This window comes from Leucoraja erinacea, chromosome 28, assembly GCF_028641065.1.
Source record: "Leucoraja erinacea ecotype New England chromosome 28, Leri_hhj_1, whole genome shotgun sequence".
NCBI classification, from domain to species: domain Eukaryota; kingdom Metazoa; phylum Chordata; class Chondrichthyes; order Rajiformes; family Rajidae; genus Leucoraja; species Leucoraja erinaceus.
The window spans coordinates 6,426,520-6,446,513 of NC_073404.1; the positions used below are offsets into that span (position 1 = coordinate 6,426,520).

Sequence of the window (19,994 nt, forward strand, 5' to 3'; positions counted from 1 at the left end):
TGATTTTTTACAAATCTAGCTTCCCGATTTATCTGACATGTGCCCCAAAGGTAATGACATCAACACTTACAGGGAATAATGATAAAGGTATCCTCTGTGTATTTACATTACCATTGTCTCAATACACCTTATGCTGAATGCATAAGCTTTGCAGCATCGATGAAATAAACGCAAAATCACCTAACAATACCATTTGAAAGTTATCTAATATAGATTTTAAAATCCACTATTTCATAACCTCTAAATTGCACGATGATTGACAAGTCAAAGTGCCAAAGTTATGCTTTTCTCGGCTGATTATTTTAAGCTTTGCAACACTGACATGTCATCATACAACCCCGAATTCTTATTAAATTAACAATTGCCACCACTCTCTTATCCAACTTCTAAACAGACTATTAAAATGAACTCAATGAGGTGATGCTCAATATTAAATGTGATTGTGGGACTACAATTGGTCCTGAAAACCTTCTACAGAGATAACCAAGGCCAAAGCCTTCATACCAGATATGATTTCAGCCACTCAAGAGACCTATCATTCGTTTACCTCCAATTACCAGAGACCAATGTCACCAAATCACTGTCGCCTTGACAACAAGGGCTTGTAGTTCAGAGATACCACATGGAAACAGGTCCACCGAATGCACACAGGATCACACTATTCTATGTTACCCCACTTTCTCATCCACTCCCTACACACTAGTGGCAATTGACTGAGGCCAATTGAGCTAGAAACCTGCACGTCTTTGGGATGTGGGAGGAAACCCGTGCACCGAGCTGAGGTCAGGATCAAACCGGGGTCTCTGGTGTGAGACAGTAACTCTTACAACTGCACCACTGTGCCACTTTCTCGGGAATTCAGCTAATTTTTGATTGTATGACGTAAGAACGTAATGAGATCTGCAGTATAGTGCAGACCCAAAGTCAACATTGTTCAGCTAAGTGGTGCTTCGCAATAATGTTACCAGCATCTTATTTCACCTTATTGAGTTGAGTGTAAAATGATTTGGGTTGAATCTGGTGAATCTGTGGAATTCATTGCCACTGAAGGCAGTGAAGGCCAAGTCAATGGATATATTTAAGATGGAGATTGCTAGATTCTTGATTAGTATGGGTGTCAGGTGTTATGGGGAGGGGGGCAAGAGAATGAGGTCGAGAGGGAAAGATAGATCAGCAATGAAAGAATGGTGGAGTAGACCCGATGGGCTGAATGGCCTAATTCTGCTTATTTGTTATGTTTTTGCTGACAGAACATCCTAGGCAGTGGAGAGACAAGAGAGAGGAGGTACGAGAGTCTGGAGCCAAAAATAAACTGCTGGATGAGCTCTGTGGGTAAGGCAGCATCTGCGAAGGGAAATGCAGAGTCAAGATTTTTCATCTGGACTGGAGCCTTCACATGAGCAGAGATGGTTTGGTGAAACACTGGTGTTGGAATATTGCCTGGTACATAGCTTTTACTATGTTGAATACTCTCAGCTGTTTCTTGATATCACGGAGTGCATCAAATTTTGGTTTAGTGATAGTGAGGTCTCCAGGAGATGTGACCAATGATGTATAACAAAGATTCAGCATTGTATTTGGACTTGCGGTTAGGTTCTGCGTTTGCTGAGGATGGGATATGTTTATGGAAGCCCCTCCCATCATTATTTAATTGCCCACTGCCATTCAAAATGGATGCTGGAGGTCCAAATTAAATCTAATCTCGAGGTCGAATCATCACAGAGTTCCGTTCAATCCACTATTTAGCACTTGCGCGTCGCGTCACAAGTTAAATCGATCGGCATCTTGTTTTCATTTATAGCTGGTGCTGGCCCATGACTGATCTTCTGCACTATTCACTGAACTAGGGCTAGCTTTCTGGCTGATTGCAACATTAAAGCAAATGAATAGGCAAACCATGACATTAAAGACTATAGTGGAATATAATTACTGCTTTCACTACCCACATCATTTCATGAGGGCCTGATTGTGAGCAATGGTATGGGTTCTGAATCCATGCCATTTTAAACACAGTAGTAATCATTGCAATACACAGCACTAAAGTTGCTGAAATTTATGATTGTTCCTGAATAGAGATCGCCCAGGAAAATATTACGTTTTTAATTAATTATCCTTCAAAATCATTCCTATTGCTTCAGTAACATCCATCAAGGAAGAGTGGCAATATTATAATCTGACTCATATTTTGTTTTTGTACTCTTTCCACTTCTTTCATTAATTATATCAACATAAATCACACAAAATGTCGGTCGAGGAGAGAACGCAAGTGGCAGAAATATGTAAACTAGCAAACAGCTAACAATGGCCTGTTTTCTTTATCATCCTTACTTTTTTGCATATCTTTCATCCATTTGTTCTATATCTCTCTACATCACCGTCTATATCTCTCCTTTCTCTTTCCCCTGACTCTCAGTCTGAAGTAGGGTCTTGAGCTGAAACATCACCCATTCCTTCTCTCCGGAGATGCTGCCTGTCTCGCTGAGTTACTCCAGCATTTTGTGTCTATCTTTGGTTTAAACCAGCATCTGCAGTTCCTTCCTACGCATAAATATTAAATTACTTTTCATCAAAATGAATGATTTGTGCTACATCCGTCATACCATGCAGTTCAATTAGATAGCCTGCAACTATTGTCACATGATAGATTCTTCTAAATATATAGGAGCCCTCGACCACACAGTTCCTTGTTTGTTCACTGGTCAGCCAAGTGATAGACTGTCACAAGTGCAACACATTTCAAAGTAGTACTGATCTACTTGGCCTCACCAGCCATACATGTTCATTTTATTATTAACCAGACGTCTGAAGAAGGGTCTCGACCCGTAACGTCGCCCGATCCTTCTCTCCTGAGATGCTGCCCGACCCGCTCAGTTACTCCAGCTTTTTGTGTCTATCTTCACAGTTTAAAAAGTGGAATGCAGAAGATCACATCTAACGTTAAACCACCCCTCAAATGTTGAGGAATCTTGGTTATCATGATGACTTACAGTTGCTGTTGTTTGATTTGACCATATGTGGAGGCAATAAATATTAAATAAACGTTTCAAAATAACAGACTAAAATTTAAAGTTTTTCTCCTCTCCAAGAAAGGTCTCTGATCTGCATTGAGAAGAGGGGATAAAAGTCAGACCGAATTTCTGACTAGTACCGAATGGGATGGTTCTCAAATGAAAACATACTTGTTGCGATGCCCAAAGATTAGTTGCTTTACCTCCCTCCTCGACTCCATCCAAGGACCCAAGCAGTCTTTCCAGGTGAGGCAGAGGTTCACCTGCACCTCCTCCAACCTCATCTATTGCATCCGCTACTCTAGGTGTCAACTGCTCTACATCGGTGAGACCAAGCGCAGGCTCGGCGATCGCTTCGCCCAACACCTTCGCACCGTTCGCATTAACAAACCTGATCTCCCGTTGGCTCAGCACTTCAACTCCTCCTCCCATTCCGAATCCGACCTTTCTGTCCTGGGCCAGAGTGAGTCCTACCGCAAATTGGAGGAGCAGCACCTCATATTTTGCTTGGGTAGTTTACACCCCCACGGTATGAACATTGACTTCTCCAATTTCAGGTAGTCCTTGCTTTCTCCCTCCTTCCCCTCCCCTTCCCAGCTCTCCCACAGCCTACCTCTTCCTTTCTTCTTTCCGCCCCCCCACGCCCACATCAGTCTGAAGAAGGGGCTCGACCTGAAACATCGCCTATTCCTTCGCTCCATAGATGCTGCCTCACCTGCTGAGTTTCTCCAGCAATTTTGTCTACCTTTGATTTTTCCAGCATTTGCAGTTCTTTCTTAAACAACCATAAAATTATTAGATAGCTTACTGTTTGTTGTCTGTGCCAACAAATTAAGAATTAATCATTGTCTTAAATACTCCCGCTCCCATGTGGAAGATCCCAAAAGACCTTTTTTGGTGAGTCAGCAGCCTCAGATCTTTTGGGGAGCAATGAGAATGGAGAGAAAATAAAATCTGAAAGTTTTCAATTCCTCCAACGTAAATTCTAAATACTACAACAAGAAGGAAAACTTAGCAATGATGCACGAGAGATCGAGATTTAAATTATTTGCAATAATTGGCAAACTACACAGCAACTAATTAAAACATTATATTTTCACAAGGTTGATGACCTTGGTCACAGTGGCCTGGCGGTAGAGTTGCTGCCTTACAGCTCCAAACATGGCTTTGATCCTGACTTCTGGTGCTGTTAGGAGCCAAGAGTGTTTTATTGTCGTTTGTCCCAGATAGGACAATGAAATTCTTACTTGTACATTCTCTCTGTGACCATGTGGGCTTTCTCTGGGTGCTCTATTTTCCCCCCACATTCCAAGTTGTAGGTTAATTGGCTTCTCTATATTGTCTGTCGTGTGTAAGATTAAACTAGTGTAACGGGTGATCATCAGTCAGCGTGGACTCAGGGGGCTGAAGGGCTTGTTTCCACGTGTACCTCTAAACTAAATGAAAGCTCAGACAGACTTTAAGATCTGCAGCCAATCCCTAAGACACACGACAAATGAAACTAAATCAGGAGCAAACATGCAGCTTTTTTCTTTTAGCTCTTATACTCATGCTTTACATATGTTGGCAGCTTAAAATAAAACCAGTCAACATGATCCTTTCTAGCCTGGCTTTAATATGATTATTTTGATATTAGGCCAATGCTTGATCTCACATTCATTATCGGCACAATACATTTTATGTATCCATGGTCTGATTTAGTTTAGTTTAGTTGAGAGATAGGGCGCTGAAACGGGCCCTTTGGCACACGGAATCCATACCGACCAGGGATCCACATACACTAACACTATCAAACACACACTAGGAACAATTTACCAAGCCAATCAACCTACAAACCTGTATGTCTTTGGAGTGTGGGAGGAAACTGGGGAAAACCCTCAAAGGGAGAACGTACAAACTCCGTACAGACAGCACTTGTAGTCAGGATCGAAACCGGGTCTATGGCGCTGTAAGGCAGCAACTCTACTGCTGTGCCTTTGTGCCACTCCCTTGCCCTCTACTCTATCCTCCAGCTATTTTCCTTCTACTCCGAGTGGTAGTTGCCTTGAACGCACTGACAGAGGAAGTTTAGGACCAGATATGGCAGTGATGTTTGAGAGACATTTAAAAGACACATGAATAGAGGGATACAGAGGATGTATAGGCAGGTGCGATTAGTTAAACTGCTTCATGGTTGGCACCAACATGGTGGGCTGAAGGCCCTTCCCTTGTGCTGAACTGTTCTATGTTCCACATTAAAATAAAAAAAACTAGGGAACTAAATCTGTTCAGATTTTCTCAATGATAGAGTACTTCTCTACGCGAAATGAATAAGCATGAGAGAAATGTGTTGATTACAGAGTCAAAATCAATGTTGAAAAACATCCACATTTATATTATATCTTCAAAGAAATTACTTGACACGTGACATGAACATTCAAAGTAACTGCACGTTTTGTAAAATCAACAAAAATACCGGCAGAGGGCTTGCTGTATATTTTCAGACAATCTACAAAGCCTGCCACACTAACTGCATACTTACCAATGTAAATACCTTAAAACTCAGCAGATAAGATGCTTCCAAGTATTGGAGTGGAGTAGTTGGCTTTTAATGTACCTCCTATGACTTCCAAGCAATTAATGCCAAATCTATTATGACTGCTACAAATTTGAAATCCAGACTTGGAGATACAACTGTATTTAATCTTCTGGTCTCAAGGACGGTGTCGTGCAGTTATGACCCATCAGGGATAGCAAGCTGTTATCAAGTCTGTACAACAACTTGACAGCCAGTGCTTTTCTGCCATCGCCAATCAAGTAATTGCATAAAAATAGATTTGGGCTCTTCGTAATGGAAGAATCAGCAAACATTTATTAACAGTGATGCTCTATTTTTGACTCACGATAAATTCATACTGCAATAAGGACTATTATTGCTGCAAGAATTTATTGTGAGTCAGAAATAGTGCAAAGGGCTATCCGAAGCCAAGGCCTTGAACCTAACATATTCATCGTTTTCCAAACAGCGACGATTTCTATACTCAGTATGTTTCAGTGATATGAACAACCTTCCACAGGCACCTTAAAACACTGAAGAGCAATCTGTACAAAATTGGCACAGTGGCGCAGAGGTAGAGTTGCCGCCTTACAGTGCCATGGGCCTGTGTTCGATCCCGACTACAGGTGGTCTGTACAGAGTTTGTACGTTCTCCCTGTGCGCTGGTTTCCTCCCACACTCCAAAGACGTACTTTAATTTAAGACGCAGGTTAATTGGCTTCAGTAAAATCGTAAATTGTCCCTAGTGTGTGGGACAAGTCTTAGTGTAAGGGGTGATCGCTGGTTGGCACGGACTCGGTGGGCCGAAGCTTCCATGCTGTATCTTTAAAGACTAAAGTCCAAAAAATCCTCCAAATGCATTGGCACAGTAGGAAAACCAATGTCAACATCCCTTGCCAGGGATATATCCCTAGTATAATATGTTCTGATCATGCTCAGTGTAACTTACCCCACCAATGGCTTGGGTGGGGTAAGTTACATCACTTGCATGCTCGTTGCCAGTATCACAAAACAAATTATCTACTGTGAGCTCCTTCATGGCAAGAAATCTACAGATAAAGATTGAAAACACCAAGTTGATTGTCCAAGTTTCCTCAAAATGAAATGTAATTTGCTCACTAATTCCAGAGAATTCCAGGCCCATGACGGCTCAAATTCAAATATTATCATCCAGAAAGACATTAAACATCTTAAATTGTTACTGCAGGGTCACTCAAAGGCCATTACACGTTACACACAACACCCTCAACCACACCAATGCCTGCCCCTTCAATACGAGATAAAGCTTTGAGCTGATAACTTTATTTTTAACTATTCCACAAGTAGCACAAATAACCCAAAAATACAAGATAAAACTTATTGTGTATCTTCCTCAAGGACCAGTCCTTCAATGCACTTAAAACATACTTGCCTGGAATTCCACATAATTTACACAGATGAATGCTCAATAAATTAGAGGGCGCTAAAGATGGCAGAGATTTAAGTGGAACTTTTACACAGAAAAATCAACGCTTTCATATTAATTTAAAATATCTGCCAACCTCAAGCAACTTTCCCATATCTTCATTTCATCCAGTTCTGCTTATTTCATCCAGTTGGATGGGTCGGTGATGGGGGGGGGGGGGGGGAGGGGGTTGTTGTTATGCTCAGATTGTCCGCTGTCTGACCCAATTGCACTTGAAAGTCGCATGCTCAAAATCCACTGCGGCAAAATGTACCCAAGAGTGAACAGTTTTATCTCTTCACAGATACTTCCCCATCTGTTGAGCTCTTCACTCAACTCATTCTGAACACTCAACTAAGCCTGCTCACTGATCATCCCTGAGTTTACTGTGCTACAAAGGTCTTTAGTTTAGTTATACAGCACGGAAACAAGCCCTTCGGACCAACCAGTGGTCCACGCACATTAACACTATCCTACACACACTAGGGACAATTTACATATACAGCAAGCCAATTAACGTGCAAACTTGTACGTCTTTGGAGTATGGGAGGAAACCAAAGATCTCGGAGAAAACCCATCGCGGTCATGGGGAGAACATACAAACTCCGTGTAGACAGCACCCGTAGTCAGGATCGAACCCGGGTCTCCGGCGTTGCAAGCGCTGTAAGGAAGCAACTGTACCGCTGCGCCACCGTGCCACCCTAACTCAGGCTGTGACAGTGTGAATAATCATAACAATTTGGAACAGCTCCACTTGAGCCACGGCTGATTCTGAAACACAATTCTTTTGTCCTACAGTCAGGATGTTGGGTGGTCTCACTGTCTTTGCTGTATCAGTGTTCTCAGGTGTTTCTTGATATCTTGTGGATAGCTTAGTTTGAGATTAGAGATACAGCATGGAAACAGGCCCATCGGCCCATTGAGTTCACATCAGCCATCGATCACCCATTCACACTAGCTCTAGGTTATCCCACTTTAGCATCCACTCCTACATACGAGGGGTAAATTTACAGAGGGCCAATTAACCTGCAAACCCGCATGTCTTTGGGATGTGGGAGCATCCGTAGGAAGCCCACACGGTCACGGGGAGAATGTGCAAACTCTACACAGAGGTCAAGATAGAATCCGGGTATCTGGCGCTGTGAGGCAGCGGTGCTACCAGCTGTGCCACCGTGCCACCCCATACCGAATGAAATATCTGATCTAGACCAGTTTCTGTGGATGGTGGGCATCTTCAGAGAAAGCCAAGTTCAATCATCCACCTAGAACATCTGATCTAACGTGATAGCAATGACTTCAACCTGACACTCAGCACACACGTGCATGGCCCTAATGCTGCAAATACTTGCAACACTCACTTATCGCAACCTCCACCTCATAGCTGTGAAACTAGCCATCATCTATCTCATCATAACTAGAAGTGATAGGACTGCAGAGCTTAGACCTGATCTACTGATTGGGGCATTGTTCACCTTGAAAGATAAATGGGTCCTTGATTTAAATTCTCAGCCAAACATGCACCAGACGCTTCCATTAAAATTGCACCAAAGATTCAGCCCTTGTGAGGGTTCATTCCTTCCCAATGAGGACCATCAGTTGAGCCAAGAAGAATAATTCAATTTGAAATAATAAATGAGGATGATTTATTGGTGCCGGCTGACAAGAGTTGTCAAACAACATCATACAAGCAGCGCATCAAAAGTCATTTTACTGCCCGGTGAAAAGACAAACTACGCTAACAACAGCACTGCGCCAAAACCTGTAAATTGTAAATTGTAGGTAAGCCCCCCCTTCCCGCCCCTTGATCTTTCCCCAGTTTTATTAATCAATGTTTCTCCGTAATTTTAAACCAAAAGCAAAATAAAAATTGAATATACGAAACAGTCAGCATGCCTGTCTCTGGAAAAAATAAATAAAATAGCATTTTTTTAAGATATAAAAGCAGTCAGATGCAGATTGCTCTCCCGAATAGTTCCAGTGTTTACTGTTTCTAAAAATATATTTAACTCCTTGCTATGTAGAACTTTTAATCGCACATATTTTGTGATTAGCAAGAGATAGAGCTGAGCTAATGAACTGTGCGCCATTCTTTGATGCAACCATTACAGTGTGAATCACTATCACATTTTTACCTCGCTCGCCACAATCATTTTCGAACCCTCACTGGAAAGGTGCAAGAAAGATAAATTGGTTGCTGATCCAGGCTTCATTGTTGATGACAGTCAACAGTTGTGAATTAGGTGCTACTATTTGATCTTTATGTTCCTGGATGGAAGGAGTTCTCCCAGCCAGAGAGCAGGGGAAAAAAAAGATTCCGTCATGGGTTTTCATGAGCGATGGAGTGCAAAATGTAATACAAATGCAGACTATTTCCACAATATTCAGGGCTATAAGATTTGAACTACTCTGTCCAGACTTGCTCTCCAGCAGGGAGGAGGGAAATAGAAAACCAGATTTCTTGAGAGCAAAAAAAAAGTAATCAAATCACAAGCTGAAGAAAGCACAGACATGACTAAGCTTGCATTTAGCTAGAAAGGAGTGGCGGCAGACTAGCAGTTTTTAGTTCTATCCCATTGAACCACACTTCCTGTTTAACAGTCACACATTAGTAACTCCCTACCACCAAGCCAATAATTTCAGTAGACTGATAAAGGGAAGTAAAATAGTGACAGAAACAAAGTGAATAAATATGAATGAATTGATGATCAACATCCCCAAAGATGCTAAACCCAGTTTTAGGTACATATACAAAAGCAACAAAATCAACATATACATTAAACACAGACTTTGAATCAATTGCACAGAGACAAGAGTATGGAAAAGACATGTTGTTTCCTGGTGTTTCTTCCGACACAATTTCGCACAAGATAGGAGGCAATGATTTATCTGGGTTCTATCAACGTAAACTTAATATATCATTTAACCTCTAATTAACCTCATGGTGTATCCAAGGAAACAATTAGCCAAACGAAGCAACTGAATAATGGCTATAAAAGAAACAAGCCATGTTTTGATCAATTATGAATAGAAACAATGTTAAAGAGCACTTTTTTTAATCAGTAAATTTCAATAATTATCAATCTCAATGCACACTCAAAGTTACACAAAAATAATTTTTATTATCCATTATTAATTGAAAGAAATCGTGATTCCTAATCAGAACTAAACATCAACTCAGCGGGACAGGCAGCATCTTTGGATAAAAGGAATGGGTGACGTTTTGGCTCGAGACCCTTCTTCAGACTGCTTCTTACGATGCTGCCTGTCCCGCTGAGTTACTCCAGCATTTTGTATCATCTACGGTGTAAACCAGCACCTGCAGTTCCTTTCGTCACATAAATATCTGACTACATGGGCAAACATATGGTGGACCACTTAGTGACCAAGCATTTTGTAATTCTGTACCCGATATAAATAAGCTCTTCTGAATCATAGTTGCACATGCACATTCTGTAGCAACCAAAATAATCCATTTATATTCTGGTCTCCTATAGACTGGCCATTAAAACTGATTCATTGCCAAAATATTGCAATCGTTTCAGCCAGATGTTTTATGCATTATTATTTTTCCACTTCCCAAAATCTGCAGCTCAGAACCGCTCAGCTGCGCAACATAGAATCCTGAACTAACTTTATCAAATTGTAGAAATAACACTTTTATTTATTGCAAAGTTCTCAGTGTGATTATTTTCAACATATCAACATGATAATGTATAAGAAGGAATTGCAGATGCCAGTTTACACCGAAGATAGACACAGAATGCTGGAGTAACTCAGCGGGACAGGGAGATCTCCGAAGAAAAGGAATAGGTGGCGTTTCGGGTTGAGATCCTTCTTCAGACATGTGAAAAATTAATCGGCTAGATTTACAAATGAAAACATTCAACTAGTTCAGAAGATGCTTCTTCTGATAGCTCATAGGTGGATGTGCCATATAAATGACCCGACTCTCACAGCATAGGAAAACATGCAAGACCCTGGTTCATGCCATGCACCTGATCTAAATCATGCACAAAAGTAAAGCAGTAGACCCCAATATCCGCAGCTGAGATGGGTCAAGCGTATGGGCCATCTGATTCAAATACTTGGCAGTCCTTGTTCATATAGGCCAGGGGTTTCAAACTCATTTTAACTCATTTTAGGGCATGTGCAAAATGCGACTTCATGCGCGGCGGACCCGGCACCGCAGACAGCTGCAGCCCGCTCTAGCATCGGGAAGATCAGCTTGACACTCATGATATAGACTTTTTTGTTTAAATCACAGCATACAAAATTTAAAAAAATTAAATCACAGGTGAAGTAACAAGACACCTATCATCCAAGGAAATCTAGCTCCCACAGTTCATATCACATTCAAGAAACTGAAAACTGATTCTTTAACTTCACCTAAAGCTTCTAGATGGAGTGTGTATTGCACGCTGCATCATTGTGCATTTTAGGTTCTATGTTTAAGATCTGAACTATAGGAATAAGTGAAGTCACTTATTTTAAAGACTTCAGTCTGATAACTTGCCTGCATTTTTTTTTTAAAAAAGAGGCAAAGATTAGAGTGGATTATATACTGTGGGTGAATAAAGAAATGGTAAATGGATAGATCATGAAATGGCTTTTAAGCATTTTCCAATGTCACCTGTATGAATCCATTTAATAACATTGTAATATGTAAGCACATCTCTGCATCATTATCTTAAATCAAGTGAAATTACTGTTCAAACATTTATCAGTGATTTGTGCAGATATAGCATTAATAGCAGACTGTGGTGGGGGTGGGGGGGTGGGGGTGGGAGTGGTGTTGGGGGGGGGGGGGGGGGGGGGGGGGGGGGGGGAGGGGTGGCTTCAATGATTCAATTTTCAGATAGCTCAAATTGACAGAGGCTGACAAGGCTCCTGCAGAGCAATGAGGAAACTGGAGGTGCCATCAGGAAAGGGCGCAGAGAAGATTTAAGAGCATGGTGCCAGGACTCGAGGGCCTGAGCTACAGGGAGGGGATGAGTAGGGTGATCTTTTAGAGGTGTACAAAATCATGAGATGAATAGATCGGGTGGACGCACAGAGTCTCTTGCCCAGAGTAGGGGAATCAAGAACCTTGGGACATAGGTTTAAGTTGAGGAGGGAAAGATTTAATAAGACCCTGAGGAGTAACTTTTTCATGCAAAGGGTGGTGGGTGTATGGAACGCACTGCCAGAGGAGGTAGTTGAGGCAAGTACTATGGCAACGTTTCAGAAACATTTGGACAGGTGCATAGATAGGACAGGTTTAGAGAAATATTTGCCAAACGCAGGCAGGCGGGACTAGCGTAGATGGGACATGTTGGTCGGTGTGGGCAAATTGGGCAAAAGGACCCGTTTCCACACTGTATGACTCAATAAGACATTACCATGAGGTCACAGTCTTCTTCTCAGGCAGATGAGAAAGTTCCCCAGACACTATTTCTAGGATGAGAAGGGGAATTCTCTCCAGTGATCTGGCGGATATTTTTGCAACACAACTAACACCATTAAAATAATTAATCTGATCATGAACACATTGACCTCAGCTTGGAACCACAATATCTCATTGACTGTAAAGAGCTTTGGGACACTCCGGGATTGTGAAAGACAATACATAAACCCCATTCAACATTTTCAGAAAGGACTTGTTCAATCTCCATTAAGCATACAGCAACAATTAGCACAAATAATTATTATAGATTTATCGGATATAAAATTTGGCAAACACCACAAAGTCAGTAGAAAAGCATACTGACTTCTTGCCTTCAATAATATAAGACCATAATTTAGAGCATGACATAAAGTTATGACAATCAATTACAAACTCTTACGCTAATGCTAATTTTGGAACAACTGAACGGTAACATTTTCTGGACACACAACAGACTTCAAATGAAATGCCCATTTAATATCTGTTTGGGTGGCACTATTGCACTGCTAAATAAGTGATATGCTTCAATGTGTAAACATTCAAGAGTCAAGAGTGTTTTCTTGTCTTATGTCCCAAACAGAATAATTATGTTTTTACTTGTGTGTGTGTGTGTGTGTGTGTGTGTGTGTGTGTGTGTGTGTGTGTGTGTGTGTGTGTGTGTGTGTGTGTGTGTGTGTGTGTGTGTGTGTACACACACACACACACACACACACACACACACATATATATATACACACACACACACAAAAATAATACTGCAAAAAAAGACAAATCCAATGCCTCCAAGTCTATGTAGTTCAGAACTTATTTGGATGTTGTAGTGTTTTATAGCTTGATGACTATAGGGAAGAAGCTGCTCCTGAAATGTTAAGGGTAGTCATACAAATTTCAAAACTATTGGTTAGCAATCCATTTCTTTACCTGTTAACATTGTGTGTAGATAGAATAATTCAGCCTACCTGTAATATTTCTTTTCTTAAGTTAATGGTATGGAACCAGTCACTTAGTCGAGGATAGCTCTCCAATTTAGAGGTTCTTTCACTGGGTGGTACCTTGCGCTTGCACTGCAACTGTTTACTGATATATTTGACAAGTTTCACCTGTTGAAAAAAAGTCACAAAATGAACTCTGACTGGTCAATATAATGCAATGAATAAACAGCTAATTCCAACAATTAACAAGTTTAAATTATACTTCTACAAAATCAAACGCTAATATATTAAGAACTGGATATTATAGTGAACTAAATACATCATGTGTAGGAAAGAACTGCAGATGCTGGTTTACACTTAGACACAAAATGCTGGAGTAACTCAGCGGACAGGCGGCATCTCTGGAGAGAAGGAATGGGTGATGTTTCGGGTTGAGTTCCTTCTTCAGACTGAATACATCAAACTATATACAGATGCGACTTAAATTGAAACCTTAACTTTCTGGTGCAAATATTATATAATTCCATGAACAATGGAAAGATTGCTTAGAGTGATAATTGTAATTTTTCAAGATGGTTGTCACATTAATCTTCCATTTCTGCTGCCAACTGAACCGGTTTTGATAGTTTCAGTTCAATGCCTGGTGGGCACAAGCTCACACAACAAAACTGTCCATAACTCAATACTAATTAGTAAAGTCTCTCAGTCTCTAAACAAGCACCAATGTGGATTGGTGTTGCATGCCAATTGTAATTAATCATCCCCAAGCTCGAACGAGGAAAATCTCCACACCAAATAAATATTTGTTTAATGCCAACTCACATAAAGATCAGGACAGATGAGCAAAGACTTATCAAATGTGGGTTTTGTCCTTTAATGGATGGAGAATGGTGTGGAGTTTAGGCAGGGAATTCGAGAGCTTAAGCGTAGTTGCTGGCAAGACAGCAGAGCAATTAGTAGTATATATTATTTCAAACATGTAAAACAAAAAAAAGTTAAAAACAAAGCAAAATAACAATAAAATTAAATGAACAATGAACCTATACACCTCACTGAATAACTTCTCATAAACATCACAAATTAAATCTTACATGTTCGAAACGTAGGAGGAAGTATACACTAATTTATTCCTACCCCTTCACCGCTACTCACCAATTAATTCACAAACTTTATCTTATCTACATATATACACACACACACAAAAACATACATATATCCGTACATAAGCCACATACACACATATATATATATATATATATATACACACACATATATATATATACACACACACACACACAAATATATATATATATATATATATATACACACACATATATATATATATACATATATATATACACACATATATATATATACATATATATATATACATATATATATATACATATACATATAAATATATATACATATACAGTTTATAAACTATCCAAATTCAATGTACAACGCGAATATCAAACTGTGTCAATAAACTAAAACTTAACAGTCATCTCAGCCCTTCCTCATTCTTATACCTCTGGAAAATATTTTTTTTCCACTTCTTAAACTGAGTAAACTTTGTGCTTTGCTTGAGTTCCACATCCAAACCATTCCACAATTTCACCCCACAGATTGAAATACACACACGCTTCATAATTGTACAAACACAAAGTTTCTTTAAATTAAACTTTCCTCTCAAATTATAACCACCATCTCGGTTAAAGAACATTTTTTGTATATTACCTGGTAGTAAATTATTTCTTGCTTTATACATTATTTGTGCAGTATTAAATTCTACTAGATCCATAAAGTTCAAGGTATTTGACTTTAAAAGCAGAGAGTTGGTGTGTTCACAAAATCCTACATTATTAACTATCCTTATGGCCCTTTTCTGCAGTATGCATAATGGATGTTGGGTGCTTTTGAAAGTGTTACCCCATACCTCCACACAGTAATTTAGATATGGCAGTACGTGAACAAGAAACAATGTTCAGCGCTTTGTGATTCAGAATGTGCCTTGTTCTTCCCAGGACTGCAATGCTCCTTGGCCAGCTTTGCTCGCACATGTTTTATATGAGGTTTCCAGCAGATTTTGTGGTTTAATATCACACCTAATTAAAGTCAGGACTGCTCAAGGGGCCAGAACTGGAGGAATGTATAATCAGGGCAACACTCTCTGGGTGCCAAGATGTCACAGACGGCAGGAGTGAGGCTGCGGGGGCATGCAAAAAGATAAAGATTGTAGGTCAACAAGCACAAGTATAATGGATGAAGAGTTGGAAATTCTGAGACTCGTACAAGAAGTCCACAGGCAAGCTATCGGAAGAGTATTGGAATAACCAAGTTTACAGATACAAACACATCGTTGAAGATTTCAGCAACAAATGAGCTGTGGCAAGAGTGAGTTTGGGAACATCATGAAAAATACTTGTTTGTCCTTCAAAGTGTCCCTGAGTTAACTTGGTGGAACAGAAGATTTTCATAAAGAACAAACATTCCTTTCCCTTGCAGTAATAATGCCTTCCTTAAAAAAGAGATGTATAGAATTCAATAGGCTGTAACTGATATTAATAGGCCAGATTTTGTAAAGAAAAGCAGGAAGGGCAACAGCATTCAGTTATAGTGTCAGAGTCATACAGCATTGAAACAGCCTTCAACTGAACTTGCCTATGTCAACTAAGATGCCCAATCTCCACTAGTCCCATTTGCCCGCATTTGGCTCACGTCCGTCTAAACCTTTCCCGTCCATGTACCTGTTCCAATGTATTTTAAATGTTGTTATAGTACTTGCCTCAACTACCTCCTCTGCAGCTTGTTCTGTATACCCTGCGTGAAAAACTTTCCCTCTCATTTTAAACCTATGTCCCCTTGTTTTTACCAACGCTTGGAAAAAGTATCTGTACATTCACTCTACCTGTTCCCCTCATGATTGATATCCCTCTATAAAGGATCACCCCTCATCCTCCTACGCTCCAAGGAATAATGTCCTGGCCTGCCCCCGTATCTCCCGACCTCAACACCTGGCGACATCCCCTTATTCAGGAGTAAACTGAACAGCAATTCTCACCAGCTCCATGTTTAGTTACTTGTGAACATTGTTCTGCTCCTCCAGAACTCAGTAGTCAATCAGATAGGGTGTGAATTTGTCATACTTGCCCACTAAGCACATTTTTAAAAATAGGATTTTTCCATTCAAGTATGTGTGCTTTTCATAAAAAACAAGTTTTAATTACTGCAAATAACTTACTTCTACTAAGAATTAAATTTTGAAAATACGTGGCCTTAATCCTTAACAAGTTATAATTTCTCTTGACTTTTGGCCCACTCTTCATTGTTTTGCCTCCAGTGAATTTTCTCCACATAGTCGTCAATAAATTACGTATTCTAACATTTACCTACACATTCTATCTGATTGTTAAAGAGAAATAGTAATCGCAACTGTGCCAAATTCCACACAGTGAAGGAGAAAGGGGTGCACATTGTTTTGGCTTTCTGATAAACCAGATATCAAGGTATAAAAGCTCATTTACGTATCACTTTAAAGGTACAACGTTCCATCTCATGCATCTGCAGCAGACCAAATAATCTTTGCAATTTATTACTCATCAGTTGGTCCTAATTTGGGGCAAGGCAAATATTAAAGGCATTTGATAGAGTGGGTGTGGAGAGGATGTTTCCACTGGTGGGAGAGTCTAGGACTAGAGGTCATAGCCTCAGAATTAAAGGACGTTCCTTTAGGAAGGAGATGAGGAGGAATTTCTTTAGTCAGAGGGTGGTGAATCTGTGGAATTCTTTGCCACAGAAGGCTGCGGAGGCCAAGTCAATGGATATTGTTGAGGCAGAGATAGATAGATTCTTGATTAGTACGGATGTCAGGGGTTATGGGGAGAAGGCAGGAGAATGGGGTTAGGAGGGGGAGATAGATCAGCCATGATTGAATAGCGATGTAGACTTGATGGGCCGAATGGCCTAATTCTGCTCCTATCACATGACCTTATTAGACAGCAACTCCCAACAGTTGATTGGGAGAGCTTGTTCACAGGTAAAGGGACGTTCGGAAGTGCAAAGCTTTTAAAAGTGAATAGGGAGAGTTCAAGGACAGCATGTTACAGTTGGAGTGAGGGACAATAGACAATAGGTGGAGGAGTAGGCCATTTGGCCCTTCGAGCCAGCATTGCCATTCAATGTGATCATGGTTGATCATCCCCAATCAGTACCCCGTTCCTCCCATATCCCCTGACTCCGCTATTTTTAAGAGCCCTATCTACCTCTCTCTTGAAGCATCCAGAGAACCTGCCTCCACCGCCCTCTGAGGCAGAGAATTCCAGACTCACCACTCTCTGTGAGAAAAAGTGTTTCCTCGTCTCTGTTTTAAATGGCTTACTCCTTATTCTTAAACTGTGGTCCCTGGTTCTGGACTCCTCCAACATCGTGAACATGTTTCCTGCCTCTAGTGTGTCAAAACTCTTAGCAATCTTATATGTTTCAATGAGATCCCCTCTCATCCATCTAAACTCCAGAGTGCACAAGCCCAGCAGCTCCATTCTCTCAGCATATGACAGTCCCACCATACTGGGAATTAATCTTGGAAGGACAAGGCTGGCATGATTTGGGAACGGTATGAGGAGGGATGTGGAGGCACTGGTCAGGAAAAAGGAGGCTTATGTCAGGTACAGGCAGCTGGGATCAACCTAATCCCTTGAGGATGACAAGAGTTGTAGTTTTGGCAGATACGGCAAAGGAGAATCCCAAGAGATTCGACAAGTGTAGATAGAAGTGCACTTTGTATAGTGTTATCTGCTTTGATTACAAACCATGCAAAACAAATATTTTCACTGTACCTTGATACACATAAAAATAATACACCTAAAACATATTAAAGGGTAACCAGGGGAAGAATAGGCTCCCTTTTGTTAACAAGGTTAGCATATTTTTGGATTACACCCAAAATTGGTTGTGTACCATACAGTGAGAAAGGTAATCTAAGATTACAATAGGATTTAGATGATCTGGGGAAGCAGGCCAAGAAATGGCAGATGGAATTTAACTCTGACAAGTATGAGGTGTTGCATTTTTGTAAGTTAAACCACAGCATGATTTACAGAGTAAATAGCAGGGCCTGAGAGTGTGTAGATGAGAGAGATCAGGGAGTACAGGTACAGTTGTCATCAGGCAACTAAACCATCCTATCAACAACTACTGTGGTCCTGACTACCATCTACCTCATTAGAGGCCCTTGGACTATTTTTAATCGGACACTACTGGACCTGCACCATCCGTTATTCCCTTTATCCTGTATCTGTACACTGTGGACGGCTCGATGGTGATCACGTATTGTCTCTCCACTAACTGGATAGCACGCAACAAAAACACTTTTCATTGTATCTCGTTCCACTTGAAAATAAACTAAACATAGTTCGCTGAAATTAGTGACACAGGCAGACAAGGTGGTGAAGGCAAGTGTGCCAAATGCTTTTATCACTTTGCAAGTCGTTGGTGAGACAACACAAGTATTATAGGGATCATCTGCTCACCTAACTGTAGATAGAATGTCTTTAAGCTTGAAAGGGTGCAGAAAAGATTCATGAGGATGTTACCAGAACTGGGGGGGGGGGTCTTGAATAATAAGAGTTTAGATAGACTTGGGCTTCCTCTGCTGGAGTGAGGAGGCTGATGACTGACCTTATAGGGGGGCATAGATAAGGTGCCAACAGCCTTGTACCTAATGTATTTAGTGCCAGTGGCAGGAAATCCAAATTTGTTTTTAACTGCAATGTTAAAATGGCAGACATTAGTTTAAAAAAAAAATACTTTTAAAGGATTTACACCATCATTATGTACTGTACAATATTGCCCGTTCTGTTGTTCCCCATTAGATAATGGTTCAGTGCCATAAATGGCAATGTGTTTGCAATTTAACTACCACAGGATGTAGGTTTACTCATAGATTAACATTTTTAAACATTAGCTGCAAATAAAGGCAAGCCCCACACAGGCAAAAGTAATCAAAAGAAAGACATTTTAAAAGCAATACAAATCTCAAAATTCGATCCACGTTTATTTATTCAATTGAAATGGCTGATGCTAGGTGATTTTTACAATTATGAGTTTATTATCAGTTTAGTTTAGAGATACAGCGCGGAAACAGGCTTGTCGGCCCACCGTCCCCACCGACCAGCGATCCCCGCACATTAACACTATCCAACACACACCCGGGACAATTTTACATTTATACTAAGCCAATTAACCTACAAACCGGTACGTCTTTGGAGTGTGAGAGGAAACCAAAGAACTGAGGAAACCCATGCATTCAAGAGGAGAACGTACAAACTCCGTACAGCCAGCACCCGTAGTCGGGATCGAACCCGGGTCTCTAGTGCTGTGAGTGCTGTAAGGCTGCAACTCTACTGCTGCGCCACCGTGCCAGCCAGTTCTAACATTAAGATTATCTACAAAATTTGGAGTGCATAACTTAAATTTCATACTACTTCATGCAAATATAAATTCTCTCAAAAGACAATAAGGACAGATATTTTTCAAACTGAGTTTCATGAAAGAAATCTTTACTGGATACCTTTCATAAATTAATCATCCCTTCTTTAAGGCTCAATAGAAACTAAGTTGTGATGTGCAAACCACGAGTACCCAAGCTAAT

General features: G+C 40.5%; 1 protein-coding gene across 7 annotated transcripts in view; it reads right to left on the bottom strand.

Annotated features, from left to right (window-relative positions):
• Window positions 1-19,994, bottom strand: part of LOC129710542 (kinase suppressor of Ras 1-like) — a 144,181-nt gene that overhangs the window by 56,800 nt on the left and 67,387 nt on the right. For all 7 annotated transcript variants that reach the window (XM_055657591.1, XM_055657593.1, XM_055657590.1 and 4 more), the window contains exon 2: window positions 13,370-13,510. In XM_055657591.1, coding sequence (XP_055513566.1) covers window positions 13,370-13,510 — 141 coding nt within the window. The remainder of the gene's footprint in view (window positions 1-13,369; window positions 13,511-19,994) is intronic.